Below are 23190 nucleotides of genomic sequence, written 5' to 3' on the forward strand. Positions count from 1 at the left end.
GACACAGCCCAGCGTGGAGCCTTTCTGAAAGGAAATGCAAATGGTGAAAATCAGTTCCCTCTTCAAATGCATTTATTGACAGTAAGAGCTTTTTCCTGTTGTACTATTTAAAGTCACGTGGGCTTAACTCAACACACACACCCACCATGGGGAGGAACCTCTGCCTCGTTTCATAATTACCTTTTCTGCCCCCCTAAGGGATTGGATTCTGTGGGGACGATCTCGTGCCACTTCATGCTGTCAGTCCGTGTTCAGGGTGAGACAGACGCCTTGCAGCACCCAGTGGGAAGTGTGCCTTGTGGTGTGAAGGTCGGCTTCAAAAACCAGGCCGAAGCCCATGGCGTTCCGTCTCAGGGAGGTTGTGTACACGGGGGTCCGGAGTGTGTTCTGAAAGAGCATGGAGGGAGGAGGGTGCTGAGCAGGGCGTGCGGTCCAGCGTGAAACTGGGCGCAAGAAGGGCATCGGGGCAGGCGACTGTCTGCAGAAATTCATTCTTTTTGGTTTAAGCCTTAAATAGCTGACACCCAGGTAATGTCCTTTGTGCCACTGTCAGGGACTGGGGAACAGTGAAGAGCACAGTGGGGGTGTAAGAGTGTCCCAACCCCTGAGTGCCTCAATGGAAAAAAGGCAGCAACTGTAGGAACCCCCTTGAGTGTGACTCTAAGAAAACCAGTGACAGCTAACACAGGGAGATGGGTTCAGCTGTACTGTAGTGCTAAGGACAAACTACGGCTGCCTGTGCTAAGGGGGAGGGAAGGGAAGGCACTGCCAGCAGGTGAGCCGTGAAACCAGAGGCAGTTAAGCAGCCCATCAGCCATTGTGCTCCTGGAGGAAGGTACCTGGAGCCGGAGCCTGTGCGCTTCCGTGGGGATGATGTTCAGAATGGGCAGCTCCACCACCAGGACTCGGGGCTTGCTCTTGACGAGGCAGCCGTGCTCCATGTCCCAGTCCGCTCCCTCTAGGAACAGCCCAGAAACAAAGCAGCCTGCAAGGACAGAAGTGCAACACCTCGTGTAAATGGAACTGAGTGCCTTTAACTGACAGCGTGGGGCTTGTTTTGGCTCAAACTGTCAGGTTGGGATTTTTAACTCCTCTGTTCCCAGTCAGGTCTAGCACCCAGCAGCAGTGCCTGGTTGGCCTCTTTAGCCAGAGTTTGTTACAGTTAGTAATTAGAGCCTTGCTAGTCGTAGAGGTTTCATAAAGATACATTTATGCATGGTCATACCTAATTGTGTGTGCGTTCTGTTTAAACACCTTTCAATACATGATTCGTGGTGTAACTAGAGCTTTGTACAGCTGCTGTGGCCCTTAGAAAGCAGCAGAGAGCAAGGAAGGGAGAGGTTGCAGGTTCAGGTACTTGCACATGGGTGGAAAGAGATGAGAAGGGCAATAGTGCTGGGTGCCTGCAGAGGCCCTGCAGGAAAATGGCAACCAGAGCCCAGCTTGTGAGATGTAAACCCAAGAGTATGGTCTGTGGAGGTGTGAGCTGAGTAACTCAGTGGGCCAAGCCAGTTCTAGCTCACCTGTCAACTACTTTATTACGTTTGCCAAATAATCATAATGACACCAACCTTGAGCAGGCTCTTCACTGATGTCCTGTGCACTCTTGTACTTGGTTACCTCGGTGTAGAGGGTGGAGTGATCCAAGGGCCACTTGTTTTTCCTGCAGGTGGCTTGAACAAGAGCCGTCAGGTAGGATTCAGGAATGTGCAGGCCAGAGAGCCACATCACCTTTGGCTCACGCTCGTTAACCTGCAATCAGAGACAATCTCTGGTCCTCCCACCACACCTCATGCTCAGCAGGGGCAGAGGCTCTCACACGCCAGTCTGGTGGAACAGTTCATTACGGTGCTTGGCGGTGACTGCCATGAGTTCAAGTAACTTACCTAAAGCAGTGTGTAGATCTTAGCATGCAGATTAACACAACAAAAGGCTTTCTGCAGGCGCTCACTTACCCAGGTGCTGTACTGCTTATACCGCTCTATAAAGAAAATAATCCAGTTTCCAAGTGTTTTGAGTGTCTCCGGGGCCAGGCGCCGCCAGATGCCAGGGATCTGCCCATTAAAGAGAGCCCGAGCCACATCGTCCAGCTCACTGCTCATCCCAACTTCCCCAGCCAAGGCCTGGAAAGACAGGGAGAGGCTGAGGCCTGACTGCCTGCAGCTGCTGTGTGCAGCAGGAGCTCTGTCCTTACTTACACGCTGGAGCTCAGCCAGCGACTTTGCCATGCACACAATCAGCTTATTAAAACGTTCCAGCTCCTGCAGCAGCACCACGGTCGTAGGGGAAAGGTCTCGTCCAAAATGTCTCCGTATGTGGTCAAGATCGAACGCTTGTGGTATTTTATTCTCTATATCCTTAGCAACATTTGCAATGTATTCATCTCGACTGATTCCCATACCAGTACCACCTGAAACCACAACAGTTCAGTCAGACTAGATCTGCACAGGCTCCCCCTTCCCGCTGTTAACTCCCTAGGGGAGCTTTGAGAGCTGACTCCCCTTCTGGCATTCAAAGCTTCACGCTCTGCTGCAGCAGCCTCCCTTGGGTGTGCTGTGACCTGCCCCCATGCCAGACCTTCCCTCTGTGCCCCCACCACCCTCCCACCCCCATGGAGGGTGCACCCTGAGGCGGCTGTGACACGCTGGCACCAGCCACCTCCTGTTTCTCATTTACACAACCACTCAGAGAGAACTCACCCGTTTGAGGCTGCAGCTCAAGGAGGTGACTCCACATATCCCGCACTGCTTGTGTGTAGTACCCGATCTCGGCATTGGCATGAAGACCAAACACCTCTGGAGTGTTGGCCAGGGGCAGCGATTCAATTGCCTCTGCAAGAAAAAACATGCTCCTAAAGACATGATAATTAAACCACAGCTACCAGGCAAAAGAGAGTAGTGCAGGGACTTTTGTTGCTGCTCTGCCTGGGGAAGTGTTACAGCTGGGATTGAAACACTGCAAGGATCAAATAAACATTTTTAACCCCTTGGGAAGATCAAACAAAATGAACCTACTGTTAATGGGGGCTTTTATTTCTTTTAAAGACATGAGGAGCTCACTGGTAAGCTCGCATTACAGGGGCTGCTCATATAAAGCAAGAACAGTCTCACCAGTGGGCTAGACCACCACGTACACACACACTGCCTGAAGTTCCTTCAGCTTCTCGCAGGCAGCAATGTCATATGCAGAGAATGTATAGTGGAAATAGACTTTATGGCTTTATTCATGCTAACGTAGTGGCAGGAAAAGCATTTCTTACCAACAAAGTCATCCTTTACAGTCCCTTGTGGAATCTGGTAATCAACCCTGTCGTTTTTATAGAAATGAAACACTTGGAATGTGTCAAATACGAAGTCCCCGAGGTACTCGTCCATGTAGACGGTCAGAATGCGGCGATCGAAGCTGTCGATTGCGCGCCCACCATACATCACCTAGAGATGAATCACAGCAGTGCTACAGTGCTGGCTTTTAGAGCAGCAAATACAGTTAAAAGCCCAAAATGCTCTCTGCCTTTGCAGTAACTGCGTGGTGTGATGCTGTGTGCCCCATGGGACACCAAGCACATCTCCTCTGTCAAGTTTCTGGTCTTAGTCTTGAGAGCACAGCTCCAGGCACTTCTAATGGCCCTTCTTTGAGCTTTATGTGCAGTGGCACCTTCCTCGGGTGCTGGCTCACACTCAGCTGTGGCTGAAAGTGACTACAATAACAGTTTTCTGCAGGATTTCATGTGCATGAACCAGCACTGCATATACAGTACACAACACAGTCACATACTGCATGGCAAGAGCTTTGGGAACACGTGTACAGCTCCCATCAGCAACACACACTGAACTAGTAACACTGGGAGGCTGTGCTGTTCAGTGCCTTTCAGCAGGATCCCAAGGGCTCTCTCATTCAAAATTAATTAAGCACCAGAAGTCCCCTGTGGTGCAGCTACACACAGTGGCCCTATTTCATTGAGGCAATGAGATTAAGTGACTTGCTCAGGGCTACACGGGAGTGTCAACTCTGCCCAGGAGGGATGCTCAGCTTTACTTGAGGATACTTGAGCCTCTGCAGACAGGAAACGTCATTTATCTGCATTCTTTCACCATCAAGTGCTCCTCGGTGACAGTGCAGGCACTCACCTCACCAATGAGGTATTTGAGACTGCTCCAGGGGATTTTATCATCATTTTGCTGGAAAGCTTTTGTCAAGTATGTGTTAAGGATTTCCATGCAGACCTAAGGAAGTTGTTGGAATAGGCGAGATAGGTTCATAAATGAGCTATACACATATATAGGTTTTATTTAAAACAGTCCTTGTTTTAAAACTGACTTCTCAAATCATTAAAAAGCATAAATACTCTTAAGAAAAGAGACCCATGAGAGAGGTAATGTAGATATGAAGGATTTGGAATCTGATGAATTTTTAGTGGCCAAAACTGGTATTACAGAAGATCAGGTGTCTGCATAACGCCACAGCAGCAGAAAAAACATGAAGCAAAATGTTCCTGTGAGAAGGGATCGGAGCTGGACAGACTCTGTGTCTGCAGAAGCGTTTGGAGCAACTCAAGAGTGTAAGAACCGTTGTAATCATCGTCTTACCTGGAAATCAGATTCATTAAAATCATACAGAACGTTCCAGCCAACCTTCCCAAACTTCCTTCTCTCCTGAACCACAGCGTGGAAAAACGCCAAGACGTAGACTAAGGATTTAAAGGCAGGATGTGGGCACTGCTCTAAGGCATCCTTAGGAATTTTGAAGTAGGTGGCTCTCATATTCAGCTTCAGACCATTCGGTGGTTCTGTCACAACCTACCAGAAAGATTTGGGAAGCTGTCAATCCCTGGAGAGCCTCAGGAAAATGAGCTGTAAATGCACCACATTCCCCAGGCTCTGCAGTGCAAGGGTGGAAATTCTGAGCAGCTTCCCAAAGTAGTATCAATATGGATATTTTTGAGTACAGACGTGAAACAGAGCCTTTTTTAATCACAGAATCTCTTCATAGAATTTATCAAGGAAAACACACATCTGTAAACAGAAACTCACTATTATTTTACAAATATGCTATTGGAAAGACCTTATTATTTGTCATATTTGAGGATCTAATTTACTGTAATATCAGTACTAATCTAATTTACTGTAATATCAGTACTTTACACATTCTGGTGTCTCCTACCTGCCACTGTCTGTAACAGGGCTTTACTGATGAGCAAACTGAGGCAGAGCCAGCTTCCTGGCAGCTTTTTTCTAAGTGCCATGAAACCTTTGTTCTCACTGCTCACAGTGAGACCTACAAAGTGTGCATATGCAGTCTTGAAAGAGAGGTTCATGCTCACTCCTCCCCACTGCAGCACTAAGCACTGCTGGAGGTGAACACTCCAGTATGCTCCGCTGACACACAGAGCACGTACTAGGTGGATCTCTCATGCCACTGCTTTCAAATCTGTGCAATAAAGTAATGGTGTTTCCAGGACTGGTTCACCACAACAGAGTCGAAGCAGCCGCAGAACTGAGCATTAGGACAGCATCATGGCTTGTGCCTTCAAAGTAATCAGCTCAGCTGCTTGTGATGAATGCTGCAGCCCGGAGGAGCAGCTGGAAACCATTATCCTATTAGAATGTCTGCTCCACTGGCACTATTGCCAGGCGAGACAGAGCTCAGCATCAGGGCTGACGGGGCTGTTTCTGTCTCTCCACATATTCCTCACTTGTGGCAGCAGTAGACTCTAAAGAGCATTTGTCATTTCCAGGTTTACTCACAAACCTCTACTCTGAAACAACTGCTTCAGAATAAACCTGCTGAACAGCCTTCCCCCAAAGGAACGATCACCATAAGATAAAGAGGATGGTGGAAAAGGATTTGGCTTAGAAAGACAGTGTAATACAGCCAGTGTAATACAGCCCAAGTCAACATGCTGCGTTCAGGTCATACACCTCCCAAAACCACTGTTTTGCTGAGTGAGAGCAGCAGATGTCCTCCTGTCCACGGTTTCCCCACTGCACTGTACCTTCAAGGACTTCTGCAGTATTCCAATCGGGAAGCCCTCGGTCGGGTCAGTAGTCAGCCAGAGGCGAAAGTCATTGTGAGGCTTCGTAATGTTTTCCAGGGCCTTTTCCAGATTGATGAGCCACTTCACCAAGAGGTGACAGTTCTGCAACATCAGCCACTCTCCACTGACCACTGCATCCTCCAGCATCTGCAAAGCAATCTGAAGAGGGGGAAAGAATCACCTGTGAGTAACTCTCCCTTTATCCTGTGAGCAGACTGACTCTGATGGGTGAGTGCAGTGGATTACTTCCAGCTAGCAAGCACGCAGCCTTTCAGTTAGCTTTAGCAGATGTACCAGAATGCTCCTTGCTGAGAACATGCCTTTTACAACACCACAAGAAGTTGCTCTCAGATGCTTTATTTCATTAATTAAGTTTGAAATTAAAAGTCATGCAGAGCATTGAAGCATTTCACAACAGTGCAGGAGGGCGCATGGACCAGAAGAGGGTGAAGATCAGAGCCCATGAAGCGATGATTTAAATGAGTCTAACAGAGTTCTCCCACCCATGAAATCACAGCAAATTCAGTCAGCTGCTACGCTATGGACATCCCTGCTGTAGTGTCCATGGCAAAAAGGAAAGCTACAGGAAAGACAGAAAAGCAGCAGGATCTTTTTGGTACCAAACACTGACTTCCAATCAGCTAACTCATGTCCATACACAGACACAGGGTCACTCAGTAGCCTCTGAAAGGCTGCACAGTAACATCTCAGCAAAACTGTTTTTTAACAGACAACAATATCATTTGGAATCTATCCTTACCCAGACCATAAAATCAGCCAAATGCCCCCTTTCACACTGCAGGGAAGCATTATTCCCAGGCTGGCAAATCATACTGTGTCTGAACCACAAAATAATTCCCTTAAAAATGGAGCAGACCACTTTGGAAAGGAGATGTGAACAGGCCCACAACATTAAGAGCAGGATTTGCAACTCACAAACCAGCCTCCTGCACGCAGCATGGCCCTACCCTCTCGCTGAGGTTACCTTTTCTTGGCCTTGTCCCATGGCCAGGAATTTGAGTCTATCCCCTCCAAATCCTGTCCTCTCGGCCAGTTTCATGAGGTCACTGATAGGATCAGAGCCAGGACTTAAGATAAAAACAACTGGTGAGGAAGGACTGCTCTGCTCAAAGACAGCTTCAAAGCTGATCACTGGGGGCTGCACGTACCTGGTAGGAAAAGAAGCTCAATAAACTGCTGATTTGGATGAGAGCAGCAGTGACTTTAACACAAACATCAAGGCTCACTGCAAACTGCGCATGGAAACGATACAGGGATCACTCACGCCGTGTTGTTTCGGCAGATTACAGAATCATTCACAGTTTCTGTGTGAAATACCTGACCAGTGTGGTCTGGATGGGAAGAAGAGAGTGACTTACTTCTCACCCATTGTCACAGTAACATAGTCCGTGACTGCCCGATAGAGCCGGTCCACCCGGAAACACCGTAAAAGTAGGAGCTTCTGGAAGTCTGAGAGCTTATCCTGGTACTGCATGGGGAATGGGATCTGCTCCACAGCATCTGTGTCATACCACTGGCAAGAAAAGATGGGAGACAACGCAAATGAATCCAGTGGCTTTATCAATGAAAGCACCAGGAAAGTGGAGAAAAGCAGCTGGATGAACGAGGAACAAGAGACATGAGGAGACCAAAGAAGAAAGTCAGCTGCAAAGAAATAATAAAAGATGAAGTGAATATAGAAAGCATTAAGTGAGTATAACATTAAACATTTTCAGTACAAAGTTTTCAAGTCCAGAAACACATTTGTCCTTCCCCTTTATGTCAAGTAATTCTCTTAAGATACAAAAAGAAAAGAGTATCAAAAGCAAAGAACATTACCAGGTTGCTCACAGAAAGACTTCTTGTAGATCAAGAAGACATGGAATGAAACTAAAGGTAGAACAAAGGCAAGTCTGTGTTTGTAACCAGCCAACAGAACTCACTGCCACGAGATCAAAGTACACGTCTGCAGTACAAAAATGAGTGAAATGTTGACTGTTGAAATCAACAGCAAAAATTCCACTGACTTCAACAGGACAAACAACTAAGGCATTTGACTGGAAAATAAAACATCTCCAGCGTACCAGGGAAGATTTCTGGGGGTTGTTTTTGAAATAATAAGGGCCTCAATTCTTCTGGAAATAAATCAATCACTAACTGAGGTCAAGAAGAAAAGCAAGGCCTTAACAGCAAAAGCCAGCGGTGACATGCCTCCTGCTGAGTGCAATGGCACATTGCCTCATACTTGCACATTTAATACCAGAAGAAAAACAAGGAAAGAGAAGAGGATTGCAGAAAAAGCACGTACATTTTTCCATACATCTGCATTGTCTTCCACATCATCTGGAAGAGATTCAAATTTCTCAGGAAACAGCTCAGACAAGCGCATTAGGTCTTCCCAGCCTTGATCTGGAAGCCAAGCATACGGCTTCTTCCGTTCATTCTTCTCCAGGGAAACACTGCCTAGTCACATGCAGAAACCAGAGTGAATGCCCATGTCATAAATTCTCCACTGCATGACCACACATACAGTCCCACTGCACGGAGGAGCCAACTGGGAATTTGTTTCTGGAAGCACTGTAAGATGAAACTGATCTGCTGAAGAAAAGATGGCATCGTACAAGTGCTGGCAAAAGCCAGAGTTTAGCTCTGCAGATGTTTGTAAAATGATTTATACACAGTCAGAAAACAACTGAAGATTATATTCTCAGGTAACATCCTCGTAATTAACTAACGTGAGATCTGTCAATGTCTGCAGAGAGAGATGAGCCTCTCTGCTGGTTAACAAAGCGAACAAAATGTAAGTAGTAGAATGCAGAGTTTGTGTAAACCAGCACAGTTCTCAGTGGTTTCTCTAGGTGCTATAGCTCTTAACAGCAAATTGTATCTACTCAAAACCCCATCATCTTCAAAAGATCTTTTAGCTGTTGCTCCACATAGCTCTAGATTTAGATATAAATATTGACTTTACCTTTCAAAAAGAACTCAAATTCTTCTTGTGGAACTCTGCCATTGGCTTGTTCTATCTTGACAGTCATATTAAAGGAGAACAGTAACTTGTGCCTCTCAAACAAGCCTATGTTAAAAGGACAACATTTTCAAAACTCAGATGCTAAAACTTGTGGAATTGGGGCAATCTTTAAATGCGCATCAGGGTGATCAAACATGGGGCTTTGCATCAGGCTTACAGAGACAAAACAGCATCTGTGAGCTACATCCAGGGATGTGAGATCCATAGCAGTGATGTATTAATATGGCAATCTTAATACAGCAGCACTGTATTAAGAAAAACACTTCCTTACAAGTTACATGGTAACATGTAGAGTCAGACAGTAAATAGCAGGGATCAAAGTGCGTAACTTGAGAACTAAACATTTGTGAATTCACTCTTTGGTAACTTGCCTCTAACATAAATCATCTGAAGAGATGGCTTTTAAGAAGCATTTTCACAACACATTATCAGCCCATCACTAAATCATACTAACCTGTGCAGACATAGTTATAGGTGTTGAAAGTCAGTGTATCCATGATGTTTTTTAACCTCTCTGGGAGAACAGAACTGGGCATGGATTTCCGAAGAGAGAATCCAAAAACCTCCAAGAAGGAGGCCAGTGAGTACTGATACATTGTGTTGACAAGTGCCATTTCGGACAAAACAGAGAATAAAATGGCCCCTCTCCTGGCAGCTGGTCTGTAGCCATCACGAAGACGATCAATATCCACTGCTGTTGTCTCAGCCAGACTCAGTTTTTCAATCACCTAGCCATACATTGAGTTTATACACATGGAATTACTGCACTGATATACAGTATGTATATTATATCACAACAAGCAGAGCTGTTCAGTGCCTGCCTCTCTCTGTGGCCTACATGGGGAATCTGGGCAGGTAACCCAAAAGAAGCAGTATGAATTGTAAAAATAGAAAGTTGGATAAAATTAATCCCACGTTGCATATTTAAGGCAAAGATTTACATATAATCGAGGAAATAGTGTGGGAAGGGTCCTCTGGGGTTCTTTAGTACAAACTTCCACCCAAAGAAAGACTATGACCACCACTAGATCAGGTCAGCTGTGGCTTTGCCCAGCTACAGCCTGAAAACCTCCAAGGATGGAGGTTCAACATCCTCCAAGACACCTGGAATTAAACACCTTAATTTTTCATTTCAGATCTAATACAAGACAAAGATTCTTTCAGAGCTGAAAGAAATGTATCATATGCTCTTTGCTTTAGAACTGAAAACATCCATTACTTTGCTCCTGATCAGGACTTCCCTGCTTTGGTTTGGTTCTTTGGCCAGGACTGAAAGATGCAACATACTCACAAGAAAACTCTCAATTTCCTTTCAAACTAAGTCCTAGCTTCAAGGGTGAAAGATGGAGCACAATTAAAGACAGTGCTCTATTAATAGCTATCCCTTCAAGAAGCCTAGAGCTGGTACCTCAGTAGCTTTGGTTTTCGTCTCTTCCAGGGTTTGCACTAAGTCAAAGTTGTCCAACATGTTTCCTGTGGAAGATGTCAGTTCCCGAAGGAGAGAGTCTTCGAGAACTTGTAACAAGTTTTTGTTGTCACTTGTCTCCTGGATGAGCTGTTCTCTCTGTTCTTCCAGTTCCTTTCTTTCAAAACCCGTAATGACGCTGAGCAGCTGATCCTCTAGACCCTTTAGTGTAACTGCAGACACAACACACACACAGAAGAGCTTTCATCTCGATCACCCCATAAAACTACAGCAATGCAACAGAGTGACTTGGTTAACAACTCTGTATCTTAATCCTACCAAAGCATCCTAACCTGACTGGTGCAAGAAGAGATACTTGGCTCAGGTTCAGATTAGAAGAGAGGAGTGAGAAGGATTTTCTATTAAATCAGATGCTAAGTATAAGGGAGACTTATCAATCCTTTAGAGTTTTTGTTTCAGACAACCACCGAGGCCCTCAATTTGCACTGCATCATAATCACTACTTTGTTACTAGATGCACACTTTTGCTTACCTGTGTAATTGATAACCACAGCTTTGCCAAACACGGAGGGAGAGTATTTTGGGTTTGATAATTTGGTGTTCAGGTAGAATCTAAAATTACTGTCATAGTCAACCTCTTTGTCACCCAGGACAACGAGTGTCCGCCCCTGTACAACTTTGATATTCTTCTCTAAGACATTGTCTATCACAGGATCAATGTATTCATCAACACCATGCAACAAGAAAGGGTGCCCATACTTTATGGCCAGTTCTAGTTGTTTAAGGAAATCTGGGTCATTAAAGGAAGCCATCTGCAAGAGAATAATAGGAAGATATGAAAAGATATTCAATTTGATGAACATTATTATTTTAACGAGAGTTGCCAGCACTAATGAAGTTTGCTCTTTGTTGCTTTTAGTCTTTCCTTTTACAGATGATATAAACTGCACTGGTACCAAAGAGTAGAGGTACTTTTTTATCCCGATTAGTCCAGAATCATAGAATAGTTAGGGTTGGAAAGGACCTTAAGATCATCTAATTCCAACCCCCCTGCCATGGGCAGGAGAATAATTTTCAGCTGGAGAACTATTCTTCAAAGTTCCAACTGTGCCTCTGCCTGTGTTAACTGTCCTACACGAAAACTCCATCCTGCAGCTGAGATAAAACAAAATTTGCACCAAGCTTTTGGTTATACTCATGTATAGTATATATAATGTATAGTAATGTATAGCATGTAGTAAGGCTAATCAAGATCCAAAAAACCCCATCCATCCCACAGAACCGAATGTCATGAACAGTGATGTTCACTATTTTAGAGACACAACAAACAGTCAGCACATTTGTCAGTACATCATCACTTCCCCATTCAAGGTGACAGTTATTTATGCAGCTTTTAGAACAACCAGTAGAGGCAAAATGATCATTTATCTTTACCCTCAGGTTATTTTTTTCTTCTTTCTTCTTAATCCAATGCAAGGCCTGTTGTTGTGGGTCAATACAGAGTGGGAAGCGGCTTGCATATGTAGTCAGGATGCCATTCTGGACAGAGAGCTCATCTGGAGGCAACCCCTGGGAAACCCATCTGGGAACAGAATGGGTCAAAGATTGGGCTGGATGAATGGATGAATTTGATGGCAGAGAGGCACATTTCATTTGTGAGTAAAATTATGCTATTAATTGAGCACACTATCAGACACACAAGGAAACATATAGTGTCTGTGATTGTGAGAACAGTGTCAGAGCTCAGAGTGACTCATTGTCTTAGTCATTTGAGTCACTACTCAAAACACCTGCGTTTGGTGAGTAACCCTGAAGTAGTTGACATTTGGGCTATCTGGGCATGGGTTTAATTCCAAATTCATTGAAGTCAATCAAAAGACTCCTGCTGGACTGCGGGAGCACATATTTTAGATAACTCCTTAAAAGTTTCCTAAAAAGGGATTATATGTGTAAGTTCAGTCCATGTCCTCAGGGTGCAAAGTCCAAGTTTGTTATAACAAATACCTCTGTTAACTAGAAGAAGAATCATTTGTCTCCTTGCCATCTTTGAGACATGAACACAAAAGGGGTTCTCTCCGTGCCCCTCCACCCACAATGCCAAGCCTATGCTACAGATTCAGAGCCAGACTCCCACTTCACAATGTCACATGCAGTGGTCGGTGGGTTTCTTGTCAGGACATACCTGCTAACCTCCACCTCGTTAGTCAGGAGGCTTTCTAACTTAAATGGTTGACTGAGAGGAATCTCTCGTGAGCGAATATCATCTTGCCACACTTGATACACCATTTCATTACGAAAATCCCAGCTAAACGCTCCTTCGTAGCTCAGAAAGGCAGCACAGAGTAGACAGTCTCCAAGCAACTTCACCTTACGTATTTCATAGTCCTCATATTCCTTTTTCCACCTGAATTATAAGGGATCCTGGGTCAGTTTGTACCTGCAGATGGGGTTTATGTGCAGAACTTGCAGCTGCTGCCTCTTTAGATGTAGGTTGAGACAGACCCCCAAATTTAGTCAATTGTTCTCTCACTGTTATGATGGCCACAGACACTGAACTGATCTGCACCTTCTTCCTTTTAATCTGAATTCATCTTCTTCCACACCAAACACTGTTATTATTTTTCAAGAACTAATTGAGTTTAGCTTAGAACAGATATTAGCTGTTGTCAGAAACAAACACCTCAGTCTGAGTCAGTTTTATCCCTGGCATATGACCCTCTGATGCCAAAATCTTCCTCTCTGAATGCAGACTTACCTCTCATTCTCAGATCCCAAGCCAGCGATGAGCTTGCCAGCAGCATATAATCTCCTCTGCATAATCTCTGCCTCTTCTTGTAACTGTTGCTTTTCAGTTATTGCCGCTTGGTATTTGTCCCCCAAAGCTTTAAGCTCCTCCTGAATTCTGGTCAACTCTGCCTTTATCCTATCCAGTTCCCGCTTACTTACGAAATAGTTTCGTTCTAGCCTAGCCACCTGCATTACATGAGGAAGAAACATAAGAGTATCAGAGGAAAGAAGGGCTTTGGAGAGAAGTCTGAAGTTCTCAGCTTTCTTTTGCCTATTTCATATATTTCAAAGTGTCCTGGTAGTAAACAGTGTAAACCCAAATAACTGGCACTGTCTCTCACTCACCTCTCCCTATCACAAACATACACATCAAGGTCTGATACTACAGTTTCAAAGCAGATAAATCTCTTAGAGTTTTGTACCCACAAGGTATATTAAAGCATGTGACAGTCCTGTTGACATTGGAGGTCAGTGGGACTGTCATCCTGTAACAAAATGGGAGGTTTGTCTGCTTAATAACAACAGTATTAAGGCCTCAAAAACTAGTCAGGCTCATCATCTAGTGAATATACTTTCTCAGTAGTCAGTTGTATGCAACAACCTTTTCTTGAAGAAAGTTTCCCAGCATCATCTGTTAGACATTAGATTTCCTTTGACAATACAGCTGACTTTGCAGTCAGTCTAAAAAATCAAACAGTCTGCTTAAGGGACATGGATGTTGTGTACTACTGAGCTCTGCTCTGTTCAAACACCATGTGTTTTGAAGTCTATTTTCAATAGGCAGCTCTAAACTGTGTTAAATTATGTTAAATCATGAAATTCCAAATGAACATGTTCTTCCCTCCTCCTTCAAGCAGTGGCATGGATGGGAAACCATGTCCCAGCATCATGACACAACAAACACAGCAATTTATAACTGAGTGCCAGCCTCACTCCTACTGCAATAGGTCTCCTAAACACCTCTTTTTAAACACTTCAAAGAAAAGGCAGTCTGAGAAATTGTATTATTTTTCACAAGAGCATCATGCTTCATTCTCCTCTGAGTTTGACTCCACACACTTTACCTTTTCTCTCTTTGGCTTGACTTCTTTAACTACATCACAGTAGCTCATCACAGCATCAACAAACTTTAACATCCCCAGTCCTGCTCTGCTAACTTGTTCCATGTCACTGAAGGTAGTATTAAGACTCTTTAACACACCTAAAACCACAAAAATACTCCAAGTGAGTTGAATTATAGTGTAGAAATCCTCAGAAAATCCACTTTCCCTATGAGTGATATCAAGCAATGCTGTAACAGACAATAAGAAATATTTGTTAGAATATTAAAGAGACTCTGACCTTAAGATGAAGTTACAGGGCTGTGGCAATACAAGCACAAAATTGCTAGTGATTGCTCAAGTTCTTTCTCCATGAAAGGAGTGCATCCAGGAGTTGTTCAGCAAGTCTGAGGATCGTAGGGTTTTTAATCTGCAGCAGCCAGATGCAATATTTTTCAAAGAGCAAAATGCCCCTCTTTGTAGAACTGCTCTGGATCACACCCTTGTGAGCATGTGCAAAGTCTGGCCCATAAGCTTTAGATAGAGCTGATCTTTCCACTCTGTATTTACCACATTTTAACTGCCACTTTAGACAAAGTCGTAATTCTACTAAGTCCACAAAGTCAGACAGCAGGCCTGCTCAGCTGCCCATCCTGTTTGTTTCTTGCCTGCTGTAAACCAGAGCGTGTAAGACCCTAGCTAAGGTATAAACTGGATGTAACCACAACAGAAAGTCTTCGAACTCTGAGAACTGCAGTCATCCCAACAGTGCAACACCTGCAACATTGCAGACAGTGCTGTCCCTTTGCACAGAGCGAATCCCACCCTCCCAAACAACACTGGAAGGATTGCCACTGACATGGCTAATCATGTGAACAAGATCCAAAGTTCATTCCAAGTCAGTAATTTACCTCGGACAGCTTTCACTTGGCTCTGTGTAATTCCATCAAAATCTAGCTCCATCAGGGATCGCAGGAAATTTGCCTCAGACATCATTCCTTTGGCTGTTTTCCAGTTTAATTCTTTGTAACCTCTTATTATAAGAACACATTCCAAAACAGCCTGCACCTGGACAGGGGGTTTTGCAAAGGATCTAGAAAACAGATGAAAGAGACAGTGGAAGAGAAAAAGGAGACAAAGCATCTGATGCCAGACATGGGTGCTTCCAGTTAACAGAGTCATTGCAATACAAGAGCTATACGTAAGACAACTTACACAAAGTGAAAGAGATAACCCAGGCCACACAAGAAATCATTAACTAGTCAAAAGCTCAGAACAGATTCCTGCATTCAGACAATTTGATCAATGAAATTCTGAAGGATTTCAACAGTGGAAAAAATCCTGAGCCATTATATTCTTTCCTAGGGTGGTGAAGCAGCTGTCCACCAGGAGAAGCAGTACAGGAAGAATCCAGAGCTCTAAGAGAGAAATAAAGCTAAATAAATGTGACAGGGAAGGAAGAGTTGTTGCTATTTCAGGGAGAGCCAGGTACTGGATGTGCTTTTACATCTATCCCCAAATACCAGCTGTATTATAAAAACACAGGGAGAAGTTAATTCAGCACAGAAATACCTTTTCATGCTATCAAAGCATCCCTGAAAAGTAACTGGTATGTGTTCCTATTCACACAGAATAAACACAGAGGATAAATGAGGGGGTTTGACAGCCACTGCTCAGGCAAAAGCCATAGCAGTTTCTAGTGCCTCAGACACTGGGTAGAGAAATATGGGAAAGACACCAAAGAACTGGAAGAACAGGCTTGAGGGGAAGTCCTGGGCTAGGAATCAGAGGATTAGGTTGTGACCTCAGCACCTGGACAACTGATGTCCCAACCTTCACATGCAGGTGACAAACGTGAGGCCAAGGCTCAGACCCTGCAAGTAAGGGTCTCTCAGTGAATTTCCAGGAACTTATGCTACTGTACATCCAAATGAGTCACCTGATCTCAGTAACATCAGACTTGTCAAGCTTCTGAAGCTCCAGTTTGGCAGCATCTAAAATAGGTATGACTTCAGCCAAAGCTGACTCAGCAGCTGCCTTCTCCACAGCAATAATCTTATTCTGTTCCTCCATCTCCACAGCTTTCTCTTCAGCCTGTTTTTTCTTCTCCTCAGCTAGGAATTGTAAAGGCAGGACCATAAATGGATTATTCATATATCTATATACAGAACATATACTAATATACCAATATAGATTCTCTTTTGGCTGAAAATCAGGAATCGCCATCAACTCGGTGCCTTTTTGTGCTAGCTTGCCAGTATCTACAGTTCCATTATGGGGTCAGGAACACAGCATACGCATCTCTTTTTCTCCCATGCTCCTCTCTGTTTTTTCCTTTAATAGTAATTTTCTGAATCAGAAGGTCCCTGTTTTGCTAATGCCTCTTTCCCATGTTATGAAAGGGAAGGGAAGGCAAACATAGTACTGAGTTGTGTAACGTCCTGTAGACCAAATATACAGCGAAGATGGCAACTTGAGCAAGACAGGGGACCTACTCTTCTAGCATGACACGAGATCAGCACAGACAGAACAGAAGTGTTACCTCTAAAAGCAGCTGGAGCTCACAGAGGGTTTTCCAACCCAACCAAACCCAGATTAGGTGAGTCTTGCTTAGCCTGTGAAACACTGCAGTAGTTGTAAACCACCCACCTACTTCTGTGTTTTCTGATATCTCTCGTAACAAAGCCTCACAAGCAGCTGATTTTTCTGCTAGCACAATCTCTTGCTCAGCAAGTTTCTTGTTCAGCTCAACCAGCTGTACACCAGCTTCCTTCAGCTTAATTAAGCCCCCATCCAGCCTTTTACAATGTGCTAGGTAGGAAAAAAGGAAAAAATTATAGTGATTCATTGATTATGTACTAGCACACAGCAATAGACAAGGAAAATATGCTTAAAGGTGCACTCTGCAGCAAGACAAACCCTGGTTATTAAAGGAAAATGACTCTTAAGAGATTTTTCCTTTCCTAAGCCTCCCACATAAGATGTTGTCAATGTCTCTTAAGCTGCTACACAGTGGCCATGTGCCACAGGTTGCTTTCCATATTACACCGTTCATGTTTTGTCCTCTTCATGTATTTCAGTGCCCACTGAAGTATGAATAAGAACTGCTGCTTGAGGAAGAATGTCAAGCTTTGAGCTAGGCTGAGCTGGTATTAGGTTTAACCAGACTCCTCCCCAGGCAGAGGATTGTCTGGTTTGGAGATTCTGGCTCAGGTTCATGCACAGAAGAATTTGAGGAGAGCCCACCATTTGACAGAGTCTGAACATGCACATGTGGCCAGAATATTGGTCCAATGTTAAAGCCAATGCCAGCACAGAATTTGAGATAGTACTGAGAAAACAATTTTTGCATAATGTGGATCATATGTGGGGTTCTCACCACAACTTCTTTTCTTGCTAAAGTATTTCAATCACTTAATAAAAAGCACAAAACATCTACATAACCTTACCCAAAATGAACTCGTTTTTCTCCTCCAGCAATTTTGCATAAGTATTGATAAAATCAAGGTAATTCTTTGGCGTGACATGGTTTGTACGTCTCAGTTTCTGCAGAAACCTCTTGCTGAAATCCCCTACAGATTCATGCACCAGGACCATGTGCTCAATCACTGCCTTGGAGCAATCTGATGGGATGCGTGAGCTATTTCCTACAATGGGGCAGAATAAATAACGAATTTCAAAGGTTTGTTTGGGTTTTGGTTTGGTATTTTTTTTATGAGTATGCCAATTACCATCTTTCTCATCTACATCTAAGCTAAGCACAGAAAAAAGTCAGCTTTTAGGGGCAAAAAGCATGATCACAGCAGAAATGAACCTGGGCCTCCTGGTAGGCACACTGTCTGCAGTGCTGGGAACTTGAAGGATTAGCAAGTGAGAAACTTCAACCCAGCAGCATTTTTTGCCTGGGATTTTGCACGTAGCCAATTAGACTCAGGGTAACAGGCACAATGGGAAATCAAATCATGAAATTTACAACAACTGCAAAGTAAAGAATCTCTTTCTTAGGCTATCCAAAGGGTTAATAGCTTAAAATACTGACAATTTACATACCAACAAAGGACTGTGCAACTGCATGCAAGGCCTGCGGGGGCCAGGGCAAGAACCAGTCAATACCAGTGTTGTTGACAAGGCCTTAAAAGAAAAGGATAGCGTTATGTCAAAAACTCCTTTGTAAAACTAGACTCTAATAGGCAGTCCTGTTCTCAACTTTATTTGCATCAAGAATCTACAGGATCTAACTTATCTGATTCCTGCTTAGCAAGAAAATTCACCACAAAGTCAATACTTTGATAGTAAACAACCGACTTTTCACCCGTGTCCTGCCAACCCCGTTGTGCTTATTCCTTAGGCTATACCATCCTGCAGGATGCAGTCAAAAGCTGCAACAAGGTATTTTAATGGCTTCCCACCCATACCCATCTTTCATGTATCTTCAGTTTCCCAGGCCTCCTTTCAGCCACCTGCTGAAGTGCACCTCAGGTCGCTCAGGTGTTTTTGCTCTCCATGGGTGTCCCTCTCACCATTCCCTTTTCTTGGCTTTGGATAATGTTTCTCTTACCACCATCCTCACTTCACAAGGATTTAATGCCACACATTCTTCTGTAAACTGCAGAAAAAAGGCTGCAGACTTAGGCTGTGTATTTCCAGTTCAGAGGATGACCAATTGATTTCTAGCTGTTCAGCTGGAAAATGAACTGATCTGGTAAATGCTAATCAATAATACTTACTGATATGTGGTTATTAACTGGAAAAAAGAAACAGGCACTGCTAATCCTTATTCATGGAACATGCTCTGCTTAGCTTTCACTGCCAGGCGTCTCCCAGTGTCCACTGAAGACTTGCTCTTACCTGCAAACCTGAATTTCACAGGGAAGGGACTAAGCAGTGTGTACAATTCATACCTGGGAAATTCCTGCACCATGTTCTCAGACTTTCCCCAACTGGGGACATTCCCAGGACAATGTGAAGGTTGTTTGCACATTTGTTTAGGAAATATTGCCAGACGCTCTCTTTAGCTGGGCTCACGCCAGCTTTAGCAGCTTCATCTCCAATCTGATTTAGTATGCTGTCTTTTTCATCATCTGGAAAAAGGGCTGGCACCATTCCTGCAACATAAGGACAAGAGAATGCTTGTGAGAACAACCAGTAAGAGAAAACCATATGGCTGGGGATAGGGCAGATGAGAAACCAGTCACAAATTTTAAACCCAGCTCTGCAAAAACGATTCTGGAGTTTGAATGAACCTATAGAACCATAATTGCTCTATGATTCTCCCCCTCCCTTAAGCTCCCATGGAAAATAGTGAAATAGCATTTAGGATTATGCAAGGCAATTTAGAGGAATTAATTCATTTCTGCTTGGGTTTCAGCAACATACATCAAGTGTCACAGGAAAATAGAGTGCTTTTAACTCCCCAAACCATCAGTTCACATTTTCTTTCTCTCAATCATGTGGCAAATATTGTGTAAGATACTTTATGATAGACATAAGCAAACCAGGAACAGGAAAAACTAGTCCAAGGAAACAGATGAGATGTAACACAGCTGTTTTCAAATCAGACTGTGTAGGAACTTCTGGAGAGAGGGTGGTCACACACTGCCAGCTGCTGCTCATTTCAACTGCTGCATACAATAAAAGCTACCAAACTACGTTTTAGGACATCTATATAAGCACTTGCTAGAGTTCAGGTGAAAGCTATTCAAAAGCCAATAGGACAACAGGGTGCAGCTGAAGCTATACCTAAGCCTTAGAAGAAATTTGACTCCTGCAGCATCATGATCAGCATGAATTAACCCTACTGCCTTCCCAGACACATATTAATGACTGTAAGAAGATGCTCAAAAGCCATTATTAAGGCTAAGATCATTTCAGGTAGTACCAAAAAGTGAAACTAAAGCAGCAGAGGACACAGGGTGAAGCAGTAATAGCTGGATCGAGAGTACATTTGAGATTATGAGTCACAAGTAGATACTGATGGAGTGTAATTGAGGCTGCTTGAGTCACCTGAGGTTAACATGTTGTTGATGAGTTCCAGGAAGCTCTCTTCTGCTACATGACCATCTGTGAACAAGAAGACCATTGACTTGTTCTCAATACCCAGCTTCTGGTACAAACTCTTCAAATCTTCTCGGAAATTACTTTCTCCGTATCCTCGACTCAAGGTGATCTCAAATACCTATGAATGCAGTAACTACTGAGAACAATCAGAGGGACCAAGACATGATGCTAACTGAATTTCAACTATACTGGCTCAGGGGTTTGGGTTTTGCCCCTATCACCAGTAAATGTGAAAGTATCAGGAAAATTATGCAGTACATTAAAAATGATATTTGTACATCCCTGCAGGATTACATTTTCAAAATTGCTTTGTGTTCAGCCTCCTTTTTTGTTCTTCCCTTCCAAGCCTCTGTATGATACTGAAAGTATCTCTGAGAGAGGAACACTCCTATCTAAAACATTACAGCATAAATCATGACAAGGTTCCTCAAGCAGCACTGGAGTGCTGCTGTAATACAAGTAAGTAGCAAAAGCAGGAGTTTGGGACTATTAGTTATTCGGTGCCAAACCCATCCTTGTTTCTGCCCCAGTGCCAATACCCAGATTCAGGCACTGACAGCTTCCTGCCCAGATCACCCACACTCATCATTTTAGGCCTCCTGGCAATCATCTCACCCTGTTTTTTCTCCAAAGAGAAGAGATGCCAGACTGGTCTTATCTTGATTGACTTCCCTTCTCCCAGCCAATTTAATCTTGATCACAGTATTGCTTTCCTTATCTTCTTTCACTGCAGAGATACAGGGTCACTAACCTCACATCCAGCTGTATAGGCAGCCAGTCTCGTCAGAGACTGCTTTCCTGAGCCTCCCACTCCTATGAGCAGGGCATGCCCCTGATCCATCCGTATGATGCGATGTACATGGATTAAATGCTCCAAAGCATCATCAAAAAGAACCAGATTCATGCGAACATTAACTTCATTATATTCCTCCAAAATCTCCTGCAGAGAAAGGTGGACAGAATGTTACTAGGAGACACTGAACCAGTAACATTAATAAAACAACAACCCATTTAGCAGAATTATTCCTTTCCCCTGCCTCAGGGAAAATAAACTATAGGAAAACATTGCTGACTCTGTAGCTGATTTTCAATTTTCATTACAGCAGACCCCTAATGGGTAACAGTGCACATAAAATACTATATGCACACAGAAAGCGAACAGGTTTCCTACAGCTTAAGGCAGGCTCCTGCCTATTCCTCAGGCAGAGACAGAATCAGGCACAGTTCCAAGCTGATGCACACTACCTGAAAGAGAGCTTTTGCTGCATCATAGTCTTGGATATCTTCATAAACACGAGGTTCTCCTTCATTCAGAGCTGTTCTGAAATCTCCAAAAAGAACAGGATCCCTCATGGCTTGCTCCAAGGAATCTTTGAAATGCTCTTCAATCAGGTTTTTCATATGACCTTGTACCTTCAAGGATATGAAATGAGTCAGGCAACATGATAAAGCAGATGATTCTGAATCCAGTAACACTTGAAGGTGATAATGCAGATTCTTGCCCAAATACTGACTGATTTCAAGGGGATACTTGTCACTAGAAGATCTAAAGACCACAGCCTCCTATTGTGTTCTATGTATGATTTCTAAAATGATCTAATAGGCAGTTTAAGAGCCATTCAAGCCAATAGTCTGCAGAAGTTCCAGACAGAAAAAGAGAAGCCTGTTAAAAAAAAAAAAACAAAACTTCTCATATATTGGTGTAAAAATTATATAAATAAACCTTCCTTCTCAGCATTCAAGGATGTCTCACCACCAAGATTTGTCACAAATCTTGTAGGATTGAATGAATGTACAAATACAGAAAAACTGCAATATATATGCAAGCTGTGACAATTGAGCTGGAAATGTATCTTTGATTGTTAAGGAAGAAAGTGTTAAGCAGAAAAACGTGCAGCCATCTTAATCTACCTCTTTTCATCTAAGCAACTTCTGAAGAAACTTGCTTCCATATAGGTAAGCTTTACCCCAATTCTCCCCTAATTCTCAAGATATAAACCTGGCATCATTTTCTCTTGCGTTTTAAGACACATTTCAGAGCATTTTCCAATATGCCCAACAGCCAAAAGTGAATCCACTGTTTAAGTACTCAGATCTTCTCCCTCTTATTCCTACTTGATCGTATAGTCACATTCTGATATAACCTCCCTAAAGTACAATACTGACTTGAAGTGATTTCCTGAGTTTTCCCCTGCACTGCTCACTCTCACTTGTGCCACTGCTAAACACGTTTCCTGGACAGGCAAACTGACATTTTCCATTCCTTCAGCAGACCTACTTCCTTAGTCTGCCATAGTCACTTTATTTTAGAAAAGAGAACTCCATGAGCCATGTTTTAGATTAATGGAGCAATACAGTGGCTGGACTAGTCTGCAGTCTGACTGCAGACCCGAGTCCAACAGTTGGTAATGTTGCTGTTGCAAATCAGTTGCCATAGTAATAGCCAGTGACTACTGAAAACTAAATGAAATTACTCACCAATTCTTTGTCTGCTTCATTAATCAGCCTGTCATGGAAAACCCTGAGGCACTCATTTCTCCAGACTCTCACCATCTGGGTCACTGTTTGAAACCTGAATTAACATCGAAATATCAGACTGCACCAAATGAGCTGACATGATTCCTAAGGCCATATGGTTAATCATACTGACCAAACTCTGGATTGACTTTATTACTTCTCTTCCTGGGGGTTGTCCTTTTCATAATAACTCATTTGCTTGCATTTTGAATATCTTATTTAAGAAAGACTAATTCATCAGTGTTTATCTAAAAGCAAGATTACAATTTAGGATGTTCCTAAACATTTTCTTATTGTG

At 43.4% G+C, this 23190-nt stretch overlaps 1 protein-coding gene across 1 annotated transcript in view; it reads right to left on the reverse strand.

Annotated features, from left to right (window-relative positions):
• Positions 1-50: 50 nt before the first annotated feature.
• Positions 51-23190, reverse strand: part of DNAH10 (dynein axonemal heavy chain 10) — a 54176-nt gene continuing 31036 nt past the window's right edge. The window contains exons 48-78 of the mRNA XM_061466229.1: positions 22854-22947; positions 21621-21788; positions 21127-21315; positions 20322-20493; positions 19220-19423; positions 18369-18449; positions 17768-17965; positions 16968-17129; positions 16258-16432; positions 15230-15411; positions 14343-14479; positions 13247-13464; positions 12674-12895; positions 11926-12073; positions 11024-11303; positions 10474-10703; positions 9520-9793; positions 9006-9110; positions 8343-8497; positions 7414-7568; positions 7020-7203; positions 5993-6193; positions 4587-4796; positions 4128-4223; positions 3260-3431; positions 2700-2831; positions 2199-2410; positions 1956-2123; positions 1572-1752; positions 840-985; positions 51-387 (exon numbers count right to left, since the gene is read on the reverse strand). Of these exons, the coding sequence (XP_061322213.1) occupies positions 241-387; positions 840-985; positions 1572-1752; positions 1956-2123; positions 2199-2410; positions 2700-2831; positions 3260-3431; positions 4128-4223; positions 4587-4796; positions 5993-6193; positions 7020-7203; positions 7414-7568; positions 8343-8497; positions 9006-9110; positions 9520-9793; positions 10474-10703; positions 11024-11303; positions 11926-12073; positions 12674-12895; positions 13247-13464; positions 14343-14479; positions 15230-15411; positions 16258-16432; positions 16968-17129; positions 17768-17965; positions 18369-18449; positions 19220-19423; positions 20322-20493; positions 21127-21315; positions 21621-21788; positions 22854-22947 (5398 nt within the window). The 3' untranslated portion in view covers positions 51-240. The remainder of the gene's footprint in view (positions 388-839; positions 986-1571; positions 1753-1955; positions 2124-2198; positions 2411-2699; positions 2832-3259; positions 3432-4127; positions 4224-4586; positions 4797-5992; positions 6194-7019; positions 7204-7413; positions 7569-8342; positions 8498-9005; positions 9111-9519; positions 9794-10473; positions 10704-11023; positions 11304-11925; positions 12074-12673; positions 12896-13246; positions 13465-14342; positions 14480-15229; positions 15412-16257; positions 16433-16967; positions 17130-17767; positions 17966-18368; positions 18450-19219; positions 19424-20321; positions 20494-21126; positions 21316-21620; positions 21789-22853; positions 22948-23190) is intronic.

This window comes from Pezoporus flaviventris, unplaced genomic scaffold (assembly GCF_033815535.1).
Source record: "Pezoporus flaviventris isolate CSIRO_AGI_PZ_B2104156 unplaced genomic scaffold, CSIRO_AGI_Pfla_v1 ptg000041l, whole genome shotgun sequence".
Classification (NCBI taxonomy): domain Eukaryota; kingdom Metazoa; phylum Chordata; class Aves; order Psittaciformes; family Psittacidae; genus Pezoporus; species Pezoporus flaviventris.